The 15523-nt window shown below is 35.9% G+C and overlaps 2 protein-coding genes across 4 annotated transcripts in view; both read right to left on the reverse strand.

The window, feature by feature from the left end:
- Nucleotides 1-1135: 1135 nt before the first annotated feature.
- LOC116168249 (ankyrin repeat and LEM domain-containing protein 2) lies at nt 1136-12841 on the reverse strand. Of its 2 annotated transcripts, none has more exons than XM_031483958.1 (7): nt 12241-12841; nt 11883-12194; nt 6449-6601; nt 6003-6399; nt 2133-2274; nt 1600-1737; nt 1136-1553 (listed from the first exon to the last, which is right to left on the reverse strand). In XM_031483958.1, exons 1-7 carry the CDS (start codon nt 12676-12678, stop codon nt 1388-1390), a joined length of 1746 nt encoding a protein of 581 aa, XP_031339818.1. In that variant the 5' UTR covers nt 12679-12841; the 3' UTR covers nt 1136-1387. The 2 variants fall into 2 exon arrangements, with proteins under 2 accessions (XP_031339818.1, XP_031339817.1); XM_031483957.1 differs by having other exon boundaries at nt 5280-6399.
- A 349-nt stretch (nt 12842-13190) lies between these two features.
- LOC116168248 overlaps nt 13191-15523 on the reverse strand; it is a 31220-nt gene continuing 28887 nt past the window's right edge. For both annotated transcript variants that reach the window (XM_031483955.1, XM_031483956.1), the window contains 2 exons: nt 13927-14122; nt 13191-13879 (listed from right to left, as the gene is read on the reverse strand). In XM_031483955.1, the coding sequence (XP_031339815.1) occupies nt 13564-13879; nt 13927-14122 (512 nt within the window). In that variant the 3' untranslated portion in view covers nt 13191-13563. The remainder of the gene's footprint in view (nt 13880-13926; nt 14123-15523) is intronic.

The raw sequence follows: 15523 nt of genomic DNA on the forward strand, positions 1-15523 counted from the left end.
TTCGGATCTTCAACTTAGTCTTAGAAAATGTTCGGGGAAGAACCCCCGGTCCCTGCGTGTTTGTTGGGGGGTATATTTAATACCCCCCACTCCCAGGTGTAGGGGAAGAACACAAATTTGGCCGAGGGCGCGGATGTATCTAAATACGGCTCTATATAACGGAACACTCCTTGTTTATCAACCTGACAAAAACGGAGTTAGTTCTCTTCACTAGAAAAAAAAAGCAGTAGAGGTTCTTCGAACTCCTCTGCTATTCTAAACACACACCTCCAATGTGGCGTGATAAGACCTATGCTCTGTTATGGAGCAATTGTCTGCTGGCCTCCAGGCTCTTCACAACCATAGCACTTTTTTTAACCACGTGCAAAGACTTGCATGCCTTAATTGCACAGGCGCGTTGCGAACAATTTCCACAGCCGTCGGAGGCCCTATTGTGGATCTGCTTCCACTAGATATCGATATGAGAGAGCAGCCTCACTGGAGCCCTTGCGTCTGAAAAATGTGTTGTTGAACAGCAGGAGGTACGGAGATGGGTCATTATCGAATTCTGAGCGAGGCGATTGCCGTACCCTAGAGGGGCGATTGGACTTCCAACCAGACATATTCATCTTCACGCATGGATCTAAAACAATGGAAGAAACAGGCACTGGTATTTACTCCAAACCACTGAACTTCTGTATCGCCCAACCACTAGGAAAACTTCATACTGTACTCCAATCAGAGTTGGTAGGAGTAAGGCTGTGTGCAAGAAAAGTACAAAACTATCAAACAAATATGCGTCCTCGATAACGGCGAACACCTGTTTATCTTCAAATATGGAGATATAACGAACTCCTTAACGCAAGACCAGATTTAATTGAGATTTAAAAAATAACGCAATTACCTCCAGATGTCCCTAATAATTCTTAAGGTAATCTAACTGAACAACAAATCAATCAAGATACAAAAGGTGATTATTTAAACAAAAGTAAGCATCTAATAATTCTAATACCAATCGACATTGACTTCAAATTCAAATAATACGATCGAATTTGTGTTCAATCCAAATTAACAACCACATTTCTTACTCATCCAACCTCGGTTAACTTGGAACACCCGAACAGGTGTAAACGTCGTCATATATTTACTAAAAAGATTAGTTTCAATAACATTTTAATTCTGTTTAAATCTGTGTTATAATGCAGTATTCTAACCCCAACATTAATTAACTTAAATATAAAAATATAACAATTCACACACTACACTTAGAGATTTAAAGAGTAATAGAAAAATTTCCTTAACAAACAGCCTTGAAAACCGAAATCACGTTCGCGGAAGACACATACTGAATCATCACTGTGAAAAAAGGGAACATCGTCCTTTCTAAACGTAAATGCAAAGTGGAACATTAATTGAAACTTAAACTTCCTCTCGAGTAACGCTTTAAGGTGCTACGAGGTGAATTGGTGCCCGTTACTCGCATCCAAGATTTCGAAATCGGAGTGCTAGTTTGAGCGGGCGGTGCGCGCCCCGGAGTTTCAACCGTATACTTTCCGACTTTTGGACTCGGCCAACTAAAAAAAAATCATCGAGAATCGCTCTACGTTCAAAGACACTTACTTCTTTCGATCGTAACTCGAACAGAAGCCCACCGTATGAAACCATTTGTACACAAACGGATAATCCTGAGGGTTTAATATAGCAACGGCAAATTTCACGGCGTTATATGCCACATGATCGGTTTTCGTGGGCACATTTCTGCAACAATCAGTTCCATTGGCATACAGTGGTGTAGAAGTAGACATAGGGATTTCCTATGTCTACTTTTAAATGATAAAAAGTTTCTAAAGGACGCCTAACTTTATGCAACCAAAATAACTAACTACAACAAATGAAGATCTGCCTGTCATATTAATTAATTTGAATATTGTTTGACTGTTGATATTTCCAATTGGTATAATGCCGGTAACAGTTAAAGGAGCTAAGAGATTTATTTTTTGTGAAATTAATTAATATGACAGCCAGAGCTTTGTTTGTTTCAAGAAGTCATTTTGTTTGCATAAAATTAGGCGCCCTTCAGAAGACTTTTTATCATTTGAAAGTATACATAGGCTACATGAATATCACTGTATATGCAGATGACAAGTACATACCCTTCTATAAAAATATCGTGATCCGGCAGAGGGCAATCTTCGAACGTGTCATCGTCACTCAAATTAGTAATCTCGGGACTGCTGGGCGGCGTGTGGTAGATTTCGTTCTCCTCGTCGTCTAGTTCCATAAAATCTTCTACAGCTAAAACAATTTCGACGATAAAATTGAATAAGCGTCGGTCGTAAGCAAACAAATGGTTAAAATTGCGTGCGACACGTTAGACGTTAGTGCGGCGCCAGTTGGTTCTGCCATTATTTCAGTCAGCGCAATAATAACCAGAAACATAGTGTAACAAATAGGATAGTGAGACAAACTTTCGGGGAAACATGATTTATAGACGTCACGCGGTGACAATATCGGTTTAAGGGTCTAAAAGTACAAATACCCTAAGAGTTATTGAGTTTCAAAAGCTTCAAATACTGTGCAGATTCTATAAATTCTAAAGATTTTGATGAAAATCCTGAAAACTGAAGTATCTACCTATATAGAGTGGACCGTGAAACAGTACAAAAATACAATGTATTTTGACTGTAGTACTCGTTTAAAAATGTAAGAAAATTGCTATTGCCTCCAAGATTGGGCTACTAGTTCAAAAGTTACAGCCCTTTGAATTTTCTTTCGAAATTGGTTTCTAGTCTATAATTTTCGATTGAGAAGTGTGATAGAAAAAGTACGAATTGTTTTGGATTCTACACACCAAAATTAATAAGAAAAAGTGTTTTCCCGAGAAATTTTGGTGCAGTCGATTTTTGGTAAAAAAGGAAGGTTATACACTGCCTTTTTTTGAACCCCGGAAAAAAATTTGTCTCAGATCGATCCGGAAAAAAAAATTTTTCTTATAGAATGTGGTCTGTAGAATCAATAATTTCAAACAGTTCCAAGATTGGGCTACTAGTTCAATAGTTACAGTCCTTTGAATTTTTTTTCGAAATTGGTTTCTAGTCTATAACTTTTGATTGAGAAGTCTGATCGAAAAAGTACGAACTCTCTTTATAGCCTTGTTATCTGTAATTTATATAGGGATATTTTTTTGCATGAACCGCACAATTCTAGAGATAAATCTAGTTGTTTTTGTGTTACCAACCTAATAAAATACAGCGGGACAACTATGATGCTAAGGGACGCTTTTCAAATGTTTAAAACAATCTTTGAAAATAACTGAGATACCACGGGAACACTGAAAATGTCAAATTTCGCTTTCATTTTCCCTAGCTTAAACGATTGGATATGAACGATTCCTAATGACACCTTCTATAGGCCCTTTTTTTGGAGAATCTGTTTTCAGAATTTGCATAACACACTAGATGTAGAAACTACAGGCTCTTATGGACGCCATATTGGATTTTTACGGAATGAGAAAGAGGATAAAAAGAGCAAAATAATAATAACGCTTTCTTTTTTTCTTTTTTTTTTTGTTCTCTATCTCATTCTGTAAAAATCCAATATGGCGTCAAAAAAATAAAGAACCTGCAGCTTCTACACCTAACATAGTATCGAAATTCTGATAACAGATTCAGATTCTCTGAAAGAAAGGGCCTATAGCAGGTGCTAACGGGAACCGTCCATTTCAGACCGTTAAAGCTACAGAAAATGTAAACGAAATTTGAGTTTTTCGGATGTTATTTTCAAAGATTTTTCAAAAATTTCAAATGAGGTTTTTTTAGTTACAAAAAGCGGCAACTTTGCCTCCATTTAAAAAGTATTCTGTGAAGTTAGCCCCGCCCATACACTTTTAATTAGATGAAACCACATATGACGCTAGTGCTATTTTGTGCTCAAAGATTACGATTTCAATGTTTAAAACAAAAAAAAAATGCTAAAATATTCTGCGCCCTTGTAAAAAAAACCTGGGCAACTCCACGGAGTTGTGGACTTTCTCGTAAATTAACAGCAATTTATGCGCCCTAATTACAAAAATGTACTGCAAGAGTAGGTAAGTAAGGTCGGTTCCGGCGCACTTTGACCTCAGTGCTCCAAGTCATTGAAGGTTATCATGGTTGTCTAAACTAAAAACCTACTAAGGGTCATCATGGTTGTTGTCAAAGCTAACTAGGGTTCTTGCCTGAAGTAATGTCACCGAAGATCATTCTACATGAAGAGAGTCATCGTTACTCCTCGCCGATCGGGGGGTCTGGGGCGGCAGCGACAACGCGTCAGACTCTGGGGGCGACCACATTAATGGACATGATGCGTATTACTGGCGAGAACGCTCTCCACCACTAGCAACAAAATCCCTACAACCACGATGACCTTCATTAACATTGAGTTTAGACAACAATCCTGCTTGGACTTGGCGCATGCACAGATCTCAAGGTCAAAGTGTATCTGCGATCAATTTGTTGTTAATATATTATACATAATTTTTGCAACAGTTTCTTTAAGTCCTATAAAAAGCAGAATTTATCAAGCCTATGGCTACTGGGCCAATCTAATTTTTGAAATGTCTTATTTTCTATCAGGGCTTTTAAGGATAACGAAATGGACGATTGACTAGCTAAAGAAGGCCGGCCTTTCGTACGACCTCAACTAGCATGTGGAATCGCACATGTAACAGTGGGAAAATAAATGAAAACCATTTTAAACAAATGACATAAGGCATATTCGAAGATCACTGGTTACAAACGAGCCAAGATTTTAACTAGAGGTACCCTCCAGCTAAAAGACTGAAGACTAGTCACTAAGAATGATTTCTTAATACCTTTGCCAGGGGTGCTGATATATTGTGATATTAAGAGGAGTATAATACTTCAAGGTACAGGTTTCTAGAGAGAAGGAAGTTGCACCTACCCGAAAATGTTTCAAAATGCTCCCCTCAGAAAGATTTTGAACCTATTAAGATGAATTCGACAGTCTCCAATTTGCTGCATACTGGGAGAGATGTCTCCCAAGGTTATATCTTGGGACCACCTTTGTTTATGCTTTTTATTAACTTTTAGGAATTTGCATATTGATCTTGCTTAAAGTAACTTTGATATTCCTGAAGGAATCAACCTATGAGAACCATTTCTGCCTACTTAACGTTTGTCTTAATTCAACATAGCCAAGCTGCATACGCTCGCAACTCCCTCTTTCAGACTCGGATATCAAAGTTTGTCTCACTACCTCATTATTTACACTATGCCAGAAGTAACAAAAAAGCGATTTACCCTCACACTGCGATGTTTCACGTTCAAACAAGTTACGCGACGTGTATTTAAAACTATTACTTTTTTTTAACGGGTGAGCATTCCAAGTACAAAAGCAAGCTTTCGCATCATTCCACATCTGAATGTAATCGTCCTCATTGTCCGAGCTCCCAACATTCTCCGTGTCCGATGTTACGAACGAATTTACAATACGATCCAATAAGCAGTGCACCTGGTGATTGTGAGATGGCGCTTTTTTGGCAAACGAACGAGTCTGCTGAATGCTACCGCTCTCATCGTCCGAAGAAAAGTTATCGATTTGTTTGTTATACAACTCTAACCAATATTCTAAAGTCTTTTTCACGTGATCAAATTCGAAAGGTAATCCGATTAAGTCTTTTAGTTTCCCACCGATCAGCTTACCTAAGCGGTCATGCACTAAATGGAAATTTACGTTCGCAAAGCGTGAATCGTCCATAAAACTATTAATTAGTAACTCTAATTGCTTCACTTGCGTTTGCAATACGACCGATGTGTCATTTTCTTCTAGCATATGTAAAATGTCATTAGTGATACGATGCGCGAACACCTGACACGATTTTTCCACATACAAAAGCGGATTAAGATCAGACTTAAACAATTGAGCATCGGACAGTAAATCACTTCGAACGGCAGAACAACTGGTTTTTAACGGTTTGCATTTAATTAGACGATCGGACAAGCTGCATGCCGCAAAATTCTTACATAGTTCTGACATTGGACTTGTGGTATTATCGTGATCTATTTCTTTAGTAGACCGCTCACTATCCGTATCGTTTCCTACCATTTCGGCTTTGTATCGTTCAGACAGATAGTTTTCGAAGATCTGTAAACCTTCGCTCGTCGATAAGTCGACAAACTCGTCTAGAAATGCCCAGTACTCCTTCCAGCTGACGTCGAATTGCATTGATAAATTTTTGCCCAATCGCTCGACTCCCTTCTCCAAGTCGTCAAATTTCAGATTGAGCGCGACGTTGGCGGCCTTTAAAGAACGAGGCGGCGTTTTCCACGCCCTGCGGAATCTTGCGGCGCTCTCTCTGTCCATCGGACCGGCGTAGGCGCGAATTTCGACTCTCGGACTGAAAATATCTTTGGCTAAATTCTGTAAAGCGAAAGTATAAGAGCGAAGAACGGTGAAGCGTGATACAAACCGGAGGACTCGACGGAGAAAACGGCTCTCCTATCACAGGTGGAATACAGTTATCTTCGGATCGTAAAACAGGAACGTAAAAGTTTTCATCTAACAGCAGCGCTATCTTATTTTTAAGATGGACTAACGACGAGTCACAACGATCACATATTATCTATAATTAACATCTATCATTATCGTGACATGAGAAATTGAAAAAAAATTAAAATTCCACCAAAATATCAAATGCAATGGCTAGCTTGTAAGAGCCATTTCAGCTGGAGGTTGAGGTATGTATCTCACCCCGGACACAACTGAGCGTGAAACAATAGAACTCTCCCTTGTAAGGGTATCTTATATACAAAGAGATTAGAAATATCTCTCATATTGCAATATCCAGAGATGCTTTAAACTGTGGTCAAAATTTAAATAAAAGACATGAAACCTTTTTTCAACGGGTCTCTTTAATAAGCAAGATAATATGGAGTTCATAATGTCAAATTATTAAAATCAAAATAGGCTTCAGCAATTGAATAAGCACCTTAAAGAAGTATAACGCCCGTGTTAACTGACGAAATAGGAAAATCTGCCCAGGATTCTGTCGTCCCTCTGTTGTCGGGGAAAGTGAATCACAAATTTAAAGCTAGTTACCGACTTTGCAGATTTCTTTACTTCTTTAAAATTCCAACGTTGCCAGATTTTTGGCAAGCGCTTTGAGTTTGAATAAACTAAATTAAAATATTGAATAAGCTTTTATTCAATGCCAATAACAATAATATGTAATGGAGGATCAATCTGAAAACTGAAATGTAAGATCATAAGGAACAAAAAATAAAGTAAAAAATGTAGTTTAATTTAATAAGAAAACAAAAGAACTGTTCTAAGGACCATTATCTTTACATAATAAACAATCAAACTTTACCTAGCTCCATATAAGGATCTGATAATTTTAGGCACATTAAGATCTCATAATTAATTTCAGATTTAATGTTAGAATGCGTACTTTCATTATAAGTAATTACTAATTAGGTAGGGTGGTACCATTGAATAAGCACCTTATATTCAATGTATATATAACATTTTTTGACAAAAAAATTAGTTACCGGTTCAAACTAGGTTTTTCATGGAAGTGAAATGATTAGAAATTAGGGAAAAATAATTAAAACAGCTGAACTTTTCCCCGGATGAAATCCCGGGGGTTGAAAGTGGTGTTTTGCAGTTTGTGGCAAAACTACTAATTTTAGGCTGAAATGTTCAATATAAAAGTTATAGAGAATAAAAGAATGAACGACTTTTGTATCTGCACTATTTTCACATAACCTCCAATTTTCCTTAAAAAACCGGAAAAGCTGCTTTTTCGTTTTTTATTCTTATTTTTGCGAAAAAAAGTCGTAGGGATTTGAAATTTGGAGAAAACATAGCTTGTTTTATGATAAAAAAGGAGACAATTTTGGGCCGGTAAAGTAACGCGTTAGTAATCGATTTTCAATTTGTGTTTGTAAGATTTAAATTTACATTAAACTTATAAAATTAAAAGTTTCCGAGATCTCACGATTTCTGAAAAAAAACCACCTCTTTTTCAAGGGGATGAAACATATATTATTTTTTCCATCGTACAGAGTAAAGTCACTAGATATAGAAAGTACCGCAATCATCCGCCATTTTTGGGCAAATTTGCTGCCAACTTAAAAAAATTGACAAATAAAATCTGAATAGCTGTCATTTTTTATAACCTAACTTCATAGTACTGTCATGTTTTATAAAAATATATACAGATATCTCCAAACAGGTGGAACAATCCCTAACATTAAAGTTACTAGAATCTGGTAACTTCCGCCATTTTTGGGCAAAAATCATGCGTTCTCTCTCTAACACACGAGCCCAATGGTTTGCGGTACTTTCTATATCTAGTGACTTTAGTACAGAGGAGCGCGGGGTAGCAAAATTTTTGGGAAGACTTATATTTTAATAAACGAAAATAAAAAATGTTATTCCTATAGAAAAACTTCCAAAAACTGGAAAAACAGTTTAAAGATATACACAGTTTTTGAAATGATAAATCAACGTGTTGGATGTTAATAAGAGATTTTTTCGAAATTTGTCTTCTTGCTTCTCTTTAATGTTCCTAAAATATTTTCTTTTGCTCCTAGCAGGATCTTAAGTCAAACGTGACGTAGAAAAGGAAGATCACTAACATCAATAATAAATAATTCAATTTCAATGTTATTATGTATTATGCAAAAACTACGTAGATAATAAAAAAAATTGAGGCAAATTTCTAATTACATTCGCTTCAATAAAACGGACTAGGTACCGAAATACTCGGTGCAAAAACATAAAATAAAATAAAGCCACTTTTCGATAAAACAAAGTAAAATATGACAACACTGTTCAACTCTGATAAACAAGGAAAACAAAGGGCCCCTAAGTATAACTGGTTTCCCTGTTTAAAATAGTCATTACTTACCGCCCGAGGCCAATTATCCTTCAATATTTGTGGTAATTAACCACTTTGCAGTGTATGCAACACACCTTACACCAATTTCAGGTTTTCCTATGTAGTTATACTTCTTTAAGGTGCTTATTCAATGCTTCAGCAGAAAACAACGAAGTTTCAAACAAATGTTGTCAAAAAATTTAAATATTACTTTGAAACTCTGGTCGTAATGGCATTTTGAGCTCAGAAGCGCACTTTTCTGCGTTATCTGTAACAGAAAAAAACGCAAACAAAAATACAAGAGGGATATAAATATTGCGATAGCAATGTCTAACGTTTGACACTTAGGCACTCGTATACTAAAACCGTAAGAGTCAATAATCTCAATAATAAGAATCAATAATTCAATTTACGTCAACTAAACAAAAGCAAAATTTTGTTCCGACAACGAATCCTCCATACAAATCGGTGATAAAAGCGTAAACGCGACTTCAAGAAAACGTTTTTAAGATGCACACAAACTAAATTTCTATACAACAACAATAATCTAATTAATTCAAAATGTCAATAAACTAACACGAACGAATTCTTCACAACGATACAAGTAACGCAAATCAAAATTGTAGATATCGGTCTCGGAGTAGGTCTCGGGTAACATTCAAAATCTACAGGTAACTAAATATCTTCGCATAACAAACTAATCTAAAAAATGACGTGTTAAATAATGCCAAGTGATAATCATACCGGGTGATCCAATAAGACTGTTCCTAGGCCATATCTCGGGAACCGTTCGTCGTATGACTTAGGGGTAAAGAAAATTATTTGGTAAATCGATTATGAACAATCGCTGGAAAATATTTCTAAGTTCTAAAAATGATCACCAGAGGGCGTAACTGCCATCTTAAATTTTAAAATCGCATATTCTTTAAATTTCGCATAATAAACTAAACATACTTTTTTGACATTTTTAAAGAGAACCAGTTTATCTATCATTTTCGTAAAAACAAAAACTCAGTTATTTCAAAAACAAAGATGGCGTGGAGCGTTCAATAACCTGCTTTATCTTCTTAACCGTTTGACCGATTGTAACAAATTTGGTATCGTTGAAAAGAGCATCTGCGGATCTGCGCATTTCACTACAACACCACTCACATGATACAGAACCTCGTGCAGGACTGTTGGAAACGAGTTGTTAGTAAAAACAAGTAAAAAGGTTTTCGCGCTAAGGCGAATAACCTTACCGCCTTTTCCATGCATGTTTTTCTTTACTACCAGCATCTATGGTTAAAATTTCACGAAAACATCTCCATACACAAAAATATGATTTTTGCAATACACGATATATTTACCCCTACTAGAACCACCTGTGATTAAAATTTCAAAAAAATATCTCTATCAGTAAGGAAGTCGACCTGCGCAAAGCACATTTTGATCTGTACCATGTTTTTCTTTACTAAAAGCATCTATGGCTAAAATTTCAACGATGTGTCTATAAAGTTGGTGTTGAGCAGTCTGCTCATGCATCTGATTTTTACAACATGCGATATGTTTGCCTTTACTAGAAGCTTCTTTTGTTAAAATTTCAAAAAATATCTCCATAAATTGCGCAGCTTACACATGCGCACAACTGATTTTACTATAATATGCGATATGTTTATCTTTACTAGAAGCATCTGTGGTTAAAATTTCAACAACATATATTAATAAGAAAGTTTATATTGCGCATGCAATTAATCGTCAAGATTTTTCAGCTACCGAATACAAAAAAACAAAAATATATTTAAAACTGTAGCAGTGGCGGCCTCAGACGGACGGACGGAGTGAGTTGAAAAATGCACTAAAAAAGGTAGGTCTATTGTTTTGTAGGGTGTTGGTAGATATGTAAATTACAGTAAGGGTAGGCGTCGGTTTGGAGGGGGGGGGGGGGCAATGGGTTGAAAATTTTTTCTAATTTTTTAAAAATCAGATTTTGTTTTGTTTTTTGAGTTCTGTAGCCTGTAAGTACAAAAAAAAAACGGAATTAAAAATACTATTATAATGATTACACAACATAACTACAAATACAAATAACAGTTCAGGATATATGGCCATTAGACGTACGCCATCTTGAAGTATGAATTTAAAAAAAAAGACACACAAAAACCTAGATATAACCAGAAGTTCCGCGCGTTTCTGAGAAAAAACCTTAAAAAAGAAAGGTCCCTTCTAGTACTCAATTTTTTTTACATACCGCATCTTGCATATGGTCGCACTTTTTTACATGAGCGCTACGTTTAATTATAGTCACAATGTCTTTATTTGAGCATATTACAAGTCAAAATAAAGGGAAAAAAAATGAGGAAATGACTATACAATTACATAATAAATAATGAGATAAATGATATAGGCAAAAAACCCAAAGCCCAAAGGGCTAACTTCAAGAAACAAAACAAAAATTGCCCTTCCACTTCTTCTTGATCACGGTATAAAATGAGAAAGGTGTACCAACTGCTGTATAAGAAAGAGACAGCAGTTAATCAAACTTTCGCTAATAAAGCCTTATAGTGTTTTCTTACAGAAATAACAGCCTCAAATCGAAGGACATAGTGAAAGAAATCCCACAGAAAATTTCTACTGAAGTCTTCAAAGCCTACAGAAATCTTGTGGTCTCACTCAAACCCTTGAAAATTTGTATGAAGTCCTAGAAGTTTGTTCAAGTCTACGTGAAGTCTCTATTGAATCTATAATAAGAAAGGATTATACCCATATCAGGAATGAGAAAAAAGCATTTGAACAACCTTTATAGAAGATTTAAAGATTTTATGGATTACACAACATTTGAGAAAGACTTGAAGAAACCCACTAAAGCTCTCATACCTGACCGGCCAGTAACTAAGTAGTGATGGCATAAAAATCAAATTTACTGTTCTCTGGTGACGACTACTAGTAATTAAAACATTGCATCATCATAATGAAAAGTTTTTTTAGACACAATAATCATGGACACAATTTCGATTTACCCCTAAATTATCTTACTTACCATACTTGCAGTTTTGCCATACTTGTTTAAAAGGGCTTTATCACACTGAGAATAAGACACCAACAGTTCAACTACTTCTACGGCTCCAAATTTGGCAGCAAAATGCAGGGGTGTTTCGTTCAACCCTTTATCCGGCGTATTTAAATATAAGTCTAACAACATAACAGCACGTTCGTTAGCATCCTGATGGCTATCGTCACCGTACAGCAACTTTATAAAATTCGTGTTCGACACAGTATTCAAAATCAATTCGCACATGTCGCGATTTCTCGACTTTGCAGCCACATGCAAAGCGTTATAACGCGATCCTTCCTAAAAAAAAGTGTTAATTAGAATGTGACACACTTTACAGAATTACCTGTAAAATTGACGGCGTGTCACCACTGCTTATTAAGTAACGGGGATTTTCCCAAATACAACTGCTAACGACGTCCAGTAAACCGGCCTCGATATTCTTTCTTAGCTTAACTAAATCTTGCGATTTCGGTCCCCGAAATGCCGGCGGTTTCTCGCCGATAATCGGAGGATCTTTAGTCGATTGGATTTCGTACACAATCAACTTGTTATGATTTTCCGATCCGTTTACCGCAAACTCGACCGCTTCATGGTAAAAATGAAACGCTTTAAACCGCGCTTGTTTATATTTTTTGATTAGTTTAAACGCTTCCATTTTGTCTTGAAAGACCGTGCTCTCGTCATTATGTTCCACTTGCACATCGTAGGGTATATGGACACCATAATACACGGTATCCGAGCTGATTTCTTGGCCATTTGGTATGTTGTTTTGTGATCCCATTATTACTTAGTCAGGAGAAAAATTACATTCAATGTAGAAGTTTCAGTTGTTAACATAGTACCTAATATTAATAATAATAATGCAACTCCGTCATAAAAAAGAACGTTAAATACAAATGCAAATTTAAATATGATGACATCTTTGTTGAGGTTAGCTGTCACTTTTCATGTGATTACCCATCCGCAAACGGTAGTCAATGGCTGTGGTTAATATCCCATAATTTGTACAGTGTGTCAGTTTAAACTTCAGATTAGTTTAACTACTTGTGAAATATTAGCCAATCAAATCCTTTACCCACAATATAATTAAAAACTGACATTGAGAATGTTTCGTTTTTATTCGATAGTCCTTAAAATAATGTAGTTATGACGATTTTTTTTAAAAACAAATGAACGCCAATAACTAGGGCCGTATTAGAACCAACAAAGTTTTAATGAGTTCTGTCATTTTCGGGTGCAACGACTACTCCCTGTTATACACTTACCTACTGTATTAGTAAACGTGCATCAAAGAAGAGCTTAAATATTTTATTTTGGAAATATAGTTTAGGCAGTAAAAATAAAGTACATTCCATTTACTGCATTTTAACATTGTTAAATATCTGAATGGTATGATTAACGAGCTAAAACTATAAGATCACATTTTTACAAATAGAAGCAAAAAAATGCTTTTGTACATTCTAAACATTATATACTTAATAAAATGTTAAAATTAGTTATGGTATTAACGTATAAGACCTGTATAAAAGATCACAAGTTACGATAAAATGAATAAATGAAAACGATCCAGTCAGAATGAATATCAAAATATTATCACATAATAAATTTTATAATAAAAACCAACCGGTACTAGATAAGCACCGCTTTTGCAATTGCACCAATAATTCTAAACAGCCTCTCTTAAAATCGACTCTTCATCTGTCTCGCCTTCAGAAGCGTACGGCTGCGCCGACTCCGCCTTGTCCCTGATTTGTAAATGGAATCCCATTATGGTATTCATAGCCGACTTGATATTCTCATATAGTTTCGGATACAAAATTTCCTGCTGCGCTAACATTTGCTTCGCTCTCAGTCGTTGTTTAGTTGTACTATCGAACTGATTAGTTTCCAAATTAACCGGCAGCCTATGACTAATTACAAATTGTTTGATCGCCTTTTCACGAACGTAGATGAACGGTCGGATTATACGCAATTCGTGGTCCCTAATCAATTGGATTAGAACTCCGAATAGACTTTCAACACAACTTACCTAACGAGATAATGAGCATTCATACTGTTAATTTTACCAGTATGGAATATCGACAAAATGAAACTTTCGCAAAGATCATCCAAGTGTTGTCCTACTGCTAAAACGTTATATCCGCATGATTTGGCGGTTGAATATAAACGACGGCGTTTACTTGGGTTACTGAAGCTGTAGTAATTTTCCTGTACGGGTTGAAGGTCTGCAAATGAATTACGCAACATGTAATACATTGATGGCGAGTGATTGTTTAAGGCTCCTCTGTAGTCAATTTGATTGCAACACTAACAATCAATTATTGGATGATGTTTCGAAGCTATTACCTGATATGGAAAAATGTAGCTGAAACTTTTAATGTGGTTGTACCAAGTTAGTGGGAGGAAAAAGAAGACTTTTCCTGGTACAGACAAAATGTGTTAATATTCCGTTTGCATTTTATTGTGCAAAGTGTCTAATTTAACATATTCAAAGTCCCAAATAATCCCAGCCCAGAAAATCAGGCAAAATCCAAGATGGCGGCTGAATTTTGCATTTAAAATATTATAACTGTGTTATTTCAAAGGAATTGCTAAAAGTATTAAAAAAATAACCACGGACCACATTTTTTTTCCAAAATGGCGGCCATTTAGATACTTATTTAGCAATTTAATTTTTGAATATTAAAATGGCCGCCATTTTGAAAATAATGAAGTAAAGTGTATTGACAGCTGATTCCGTTGGAGGAAGAATTTGTAGCTGAAGTGTGTAGTTTAGTATCAAAAACTACAGTTGGTGGCCATTTAAATATTTCAAAACAAAATAGCTAAATACCAAATACAGCAATTCATAAAAACATTTGATTATTTTTTGACATATGCGCGATCAACAACAGAGGAGCCTTAACTTCCGATAAAACGGTGCAAATTTTTGAATTCAAACATTCAAATAATTGAATAATTGAAATATTTGTATTATTTAAACTATTTAACAATTGCAACTGATGTACAGTGTGTCCTCGATTTGTTTGGTCGTTGGTTGTAAAAGACAAAACATTTTCGAATTGAACTTTGCGCTTCTGGGCCTTTGAAATGTTTTTGCAGGGGACGATGTAACTGAGCACCTATTTTCCGCCTTGAAATTTACATACTTTCGTGACCACCCTGTATCTGGGGACGCTTCATTACGAAGTGTCGTGCCGAAAGTATTTGTGTTGGTTCTAGGAGTTGAAGATAAAAGGTAAAGATAATTGATTTCTAGAGTTGTCTTTCAGCCGCTGTTACCGTACACAAAAGCTGTAATTAATTCGCCGTTTGCAACCGTTCCCACCAAGACATTCCAATTATTAAGACGAGGGCAGGCGCGGATTTAAAGCGGGGAGCGCGCGCCCCCTCCTAGACAGTGGTAGTTAGGCAGGCGGTCACCAAGTGATTATTGTAAAAGAGTTATATATATTCCAATTCTTGATCATTTAATAACTGACCTAAAAAATCGTTTTAGTGAAAAAAAAATTATCAAATTTAACCTTAAATATATTAATACCTAATGCTCTTCAGGTTGTCCCACTTTTTAATTGAACATTTACGTTTAATAATAAATAAGTACGGGTAACTCGTCGTTAGCACAA

The sequence above is a fragment of the Photinus pyralis genome, unplaced genomic scaffold (genome assembly GCF_008802855.1).
Source record: "Photinus pyralis isolate 1611_PpyrPB1 unplaced genomic scaffold, Ppyr1.3 Ppyr1.4_LG4, whole genome shotgun sequence".
Classification (NCBI taxonomy): Eukaryota; Metazoa; Arthropoda; class Insecta; order Coleoptera; family Lampyridae; genus Photinus; species Photinus pyralis.

What these genes read in the sequence shown, in the direction of transcription:
- LOC116168249 (XM_031483957.1), bottom strand. Translation starts at nt 12,678, where the DNA reads ATGGGATCACAAAACAACATACCAAATGGCCAAGAAATCAGCTCGGAT. An exon ending in CACGATATTTTTATAGAAGG is followed by an intron (nt 1,738 to 2,132) that starts GTATGTACTTGT and finishes TGATTGTTGCAG; the next exon opens with AAATGTGCCCACGAAAACCG. An exon ending in TCGAGTTACGATCGAAAGAA is followed by an intron (nt 1,554 to 1,599) that starts GTAAGTGTCTTT and finishes ATTTTTTTTTAG; the next exon opens with TTGGCCGAGTCCAAAAGTCG.